This window comes from Gekko japonicus, unplaced genomic scaffold, assembly GCF_001447785.1.
Source record: "Gekko japonicus isolate JY-2015 unplaced genomic scaffold, Gekko_japonicus_V1.1 scaffold7253, whole genome shotgun sequence".
In the NCBI taxonomy this organism is placed as follows: Eukaryota; Metazoa; Chordata; class Lepidosauria; order Squamata; family Gekkonidae; genus Gekko; species Gekko japonicus.
Genome location: NW_015161644.1, coordinates 866 through 5679, shown reverse-complemented (window position 1 = coordinate 5679; position 4814 = coordinate 866). Strand labels below are relative to the sequence as shown.

The 4814-nt window shown below is 44.7% G+C and overlaps 1 protein-coding gene across 1 annotated transcript; it reads left to right on the top strand.

Moving 5' to 3' along the window:
* Position 1: 1 nt before the first annotated feature.
* LOC107125886 (cell division cycle-associated protein 7-like) lies at positions 2 to 3843 on the top strand (the record flags this gene model as incomplete). Its single annotated transcript, XM_015429347.1, has 3 exons — positions 2 to 76; positions 494 to 604; positions 3595 to 3843. Coding segments are annotated over 3 exons (435 nt in total), but the record flags the coding sequence as incomplete, so codon positions are not given.
* Between the last annotated feature and the right edge of the window lie 971 nt (positions 3844 to 4814).

Sequence of the window (4814 nt, the reverse complement as noted above, 5' to 3'; positions counted from 1 at the left end):
ATTGATCCCCATGGAAACCTCTTCATCCTCTGATGACAGTTGTGACAGTTTTGGCTCTGATAATTTTGCAAACACTGTAAGTAAAAAGTGTGCGAATAAACAGAATTGAGTGTGCCGGGCCGGGAAAAAATGCCCCGTACATGATTAAAATGCTTTGCTTACATTTCTGTACAGTGGTTATGAATATACAGTATGTACTGTAATTTCATTTCACTTTTCCCCTTGTGCTTCTAGGTAGTAATTGTTGGAGGTAGATTAGCCACTTACTCTATCCTTTTGAAATGTCGCCTAACCTAACATGCCTGCTGATTTGCCATAACAGCTCTGAAACAATTTGTAAACCCCCTGAACCATTTTTCTTTGTTACAAAAGTTATTCTCTTGTAGTGCACTTGTAAAATGTGATTTGCTCTCTGCACCGTTTATGGAAAATAGGTTCTCTTTAAAAAAAAAAAAAGAGGAGAGAAACACCTAGTGTACTTATTCTTTTTAAGAAACGGAAGTTCAAGCCAGAAGTCATGGAAGAAATGGCTAAAATTTTTCACGAGAACTCAGACGATGAATCATTCTGCGGTTTTTCAGAAAGTGAGATTCAGGATGTGCTGGTGAGTTGCTATTTAATTGCCTTCACCCTGCATGAGCACATGGATTCTGCAGTATGGCTACACAGGTTCATGTCACGAGGAATGAGTGGGTTCTCATCAGAGGTCATTTCGCGGGGGATCGCAGTTCCCCCCGGGTGAGGTACGGGGGGGGCACATGACGAAGCCCCGCCCCCTGCTTCCGGCCGCCCCGCTTCTGGCCCTCATTCAGCCAGAAGGAGGCAGGAGAAGAGGGAGGGTAAGTTGCTTCCTCCCCGCCTCTCCCCACCCCTGCCTGCCTGGGGCCAGGGAGGGCCTTGGCGGGGCTTCCTCGCACTCCCGCCGGCCGGGCCTTATGATGTCAGGGGGTGTGGCATATGCTAATGAGTTATGCTAATGAGTTCCCTTAGCTCTTTTTCTACAAAACGACCCCTGGTTCTCATAATATAGCCAAAAAAGAATCTGTTGAAGCAAGTGGCCTGTTCTCACATGTAGTGCAAGTCACATGAATTCTTGGATCCTGGCAAATAACAAGTTGCAGCGCGAACTGCAATCTTGAACAATCTTAATTATGTAAAATGTACTGGGATATATCCAACCATCCACAGACTCTTCAGAGTGTGATTTTCTGCATCTCCCCCCACACACCAGTAGTCGACTGTCCCCCCCCTGAAACTTTATTCCTGGCGGCTGTGGACAGCATATCTTCATGTGCTGCCCCAGCCAGCGTTATAAACTGTAGTTAAGTAGAACTGCCATATATCTTTAAGAGCAGTGGTTCCTGGGAATTAAGACTTCAATTCCCAGGAACCACTGCTCTTAAAGATATATGGCAGTTCTACTTAACTACAGTTTAAAACGCTGGCTGGGGCAGCACACCTCATGATCAACATTGGGGGAGCAAAGTGAGAGAGACGGCTGAAATAAAGGCCTCCTTTTCCGGACTCTTAAGTGCCATGAAGTCTTCAGATCTTGTATGCCTTTTTTTTAATAACTAGTTGGTCCTGGCCCCCCAGAAAAAAAGTCCAAAGAGGTATATACTAAAACTGCAAGATAAGAATATAACACACCGCATCACAATAATAATATTTTTAGAACTCACCACCAGAGCCTTGATGGACAGGGAACCTCTTAAGAAGCTTCTGAAACATGGGCAGTGAAGAAAACTGCCCAAGTCTTCAGTGGAAGAGCTTTGTTCCAGAGCTTTGCTGGCATGATTGAGAAGGCCATGTGCCATGTGCCTGGCAAATAAGCCCCTGAGTGTGAGGCAACCTCAGCAAGGCTGGGAATGCATCTCCCTAATACAGCGGAGCAGACACTACCCCCAGAAATGATGTGAATTGGTGTTTTTCTGGTAGATTAGCTTTGGCAGAGCAGGTACATGTGAATGTTCAGGTGAGGAGAGTCTTCAGTGGGAGGCAATTTAGATCGGGGAAATGGGACAAAGGGGCAAGGGGCGGTGCCAATTCCTTGATCAAATTTGCAACACCTTTGTGGTTTCTTTGAGGAAAGACCTTGGGATAACAGTATACACCTCTCCTGTATCACACCTAGTTTTAGATCAAGGTTCGTATTACTGAATACAAAGCCTTGGATACATTTAGGGGCCGCTCGGTGCTGGTTTTTCAGATGCCACCAACTTCAATAAGCCTGTCTGTGGAGTCTAGTTTGGCACGGATCCATCTGTAGACATTAAAAATGCCATGGGAAGCTCTTAAAAACAACTGTTTGGAGTGCAGCGCAGGGTACTATATTTGTGTTGCATGTGGTGCAAACAGGTTACTCGAGTGGGTTTAGATTACCCTGTTGGCTGTATAAGCGAAGTAGGACATAGCAGATTTAGAGTGCAAGGTATGAGCTTTCGTGTGCCTGCACACCTTTTTCAGATACCTTGAATAAACCTTTGTTGGTCTTAAAGGTGCCACTGGACTCTAAATTTGCCCTGCTTCAGACCAACATGGATGACCACCTGGAACTAGTAGGTTATAAGTTCATGCTGGTAGACAATACCATGAGGCACCTTCCCTTCTCTTTTCCTCTGCCCTCTGATCGAGTAATCCCTAGGCTCATCCCACTTGGGCTGTAGCCTCTCATGGTGTCCTGTTTAACTCTGCTGATACCTTGTCCGTTAGGACAAGTTGTAAGCAATGTTCCCTCTAAGCTGTGGAGTCTTGTGAGCCAAAATTCTAATTTGTGAGCTACAGGCATGAAAGTTGTGAGTGCGCGATTTGGCTGCTGCAAAAATTAGTTGGCTCTGGAGCCCTCCTTCCTGAGCTAAGACAAAAATGTGTGAGCCGGAGGCTAAAAACCTGTGAGCTAGCTCACACTAACTCAGCTTAGAGGGAACACTGGTTGTAAGCACCTGCTGTGTCCTGATCTTCAGTTTACTAGACCACCACTCCTGTGGGTGAGTGCCTCCTCCTCCCTTAATGTTTCTCTTTCTTTTTTTGGCACAGTTTCTAGATCTTCTCTCTTCCCCTTTTATTCTCCCAAGTAAGAGCATGAACTGTAGTGGTTATGTGCATCTGCTGCCACAGGTGTTTCCTCAGTCTTTCTGAGGCCCGGCAAGTTTTGAGTGCGGGGCTTTCCAACTGGTATTGAACTGATGCAGCAAAAAAAGGGCTGTGACTTGAAGGGTTCAAATAGGAACAGGGTGGGGTTCTGTATTCAATATTATTAGAATGAGGATTGCACAATGTGTCACTGTTAAGTTGTCCCAGTGCGGCAGATGGTTGGCAGCATGCAAATGGGCAGATGCTATATGGTTCAAAACCGTTCCTTCTTGGGTTTTCCTCATCATTTTTCTTTTTTGGGCCTGAAAAAGGGCAAAAATTAAACTGAAAAGATGATGAGGAAACTTACTCAAGAGTCAATTTGCAATGAGGTAATATTACCTAGTGGGGTGTATGTGTTTGTGTGTTGTTGGACTTCTTCTGTTGAGAAGCTGGAGTTCTGGATCCTGTGGTAACATCTAATTGGCTGTGGTTTTAAAGTCCCATTTTTGCTTTGAATAGAAACTGGAGACGGATACTGAGGAAAATGATACGCGTGTGAAAAACCAGCTTCCACCCACGAGGCTGCGGGAGTGCTCTGTGCGTCTGATGAAAGTTGCTATTAAATTTCCCCCTCAAAAGTCCAAGAGAGTAAAGAGCAAAAGTGTGGCCATCAAGCCTGAATTGGACTTGGATTTGGATTCTGATGAGGAAAGAGGCCCCAAATTCTTAGAGAAAAGAGCCTTAAACATAAAGGAGAACAAGGCCATGGTAAGTGCAAAGGAAAGGTCTGGAGTATGTTAGAGATGGGGGTGTTCCTCCACGCCCTCATCGAAACTGAAGAAATTCTTCTTGTGATTTCAGAATTCTTCACGCTCATTAATAAGAGGTGGTCGCCTACATTCAGTTCAACGCTCTTTTTTCCACTTAAAATGCTTTTACCCAGCAATTAATGAGGTTTAATCCACAGACAACTGATCTATTGTTGGCTGGTAGCTTAGCCATTTGAAGGTTAAAGAATCTGCCCATTCTGAGTATTTAATTATTTATTTATTTAATTAATTGATTAATTTGTGCCCTACCTTTCTCTTCAGTGGGAGCCCAAAGCAGCTCAACGTCGCTCTGCCCTCCTCTGTTTTATCCTTGCAGCAGCCCTGCGAGGCAGGTTAGAGTGTGTGACTGGCCCGAGGTCACCCAGCGAGCTTCCATGGCACAAGTGAGGATTCAAACCCTGGCCTCCCAGATTTTAGTCCCCACACTCTTAGCCCCTACACTACATTGGCTCACCAGTATGGTGACTATGGATGCACTTCTAAAAGAAAAATTAGTAGCTCAGAGGTTCTGTTAGACTGGCACTTCTGTGTGGCTGCCTGACTTGGCTTCTGTGTTGTGTATTGCTTTTAGCCAAATCTGGTACCCCAGCTGCTTGCCTCTGTGTGAGCGATATGACCTAGTCATAGTTGTTGTTGTTGTTTATTCCATTTATACCCCACCCTATCCCACAAGTGGGCTTAGGGTGGCTTACAACATGCAAAACAATAAAACAACTCTAGTGCCCAATAATATTTAAAACAGCAGGCACTGGGAAGAGGGGCATAAGCATAAACATGTTATCCAGTTCAGCCTTATACACATTCTTGTTAACAGACTTAACTCCAAAAAGTTGAGGCAGGGACTTCCTTTTGTAGAAGATGTGCTTATTCTTCTGTATCCTTAATAATACAAGTATTAATCAGGCAAAG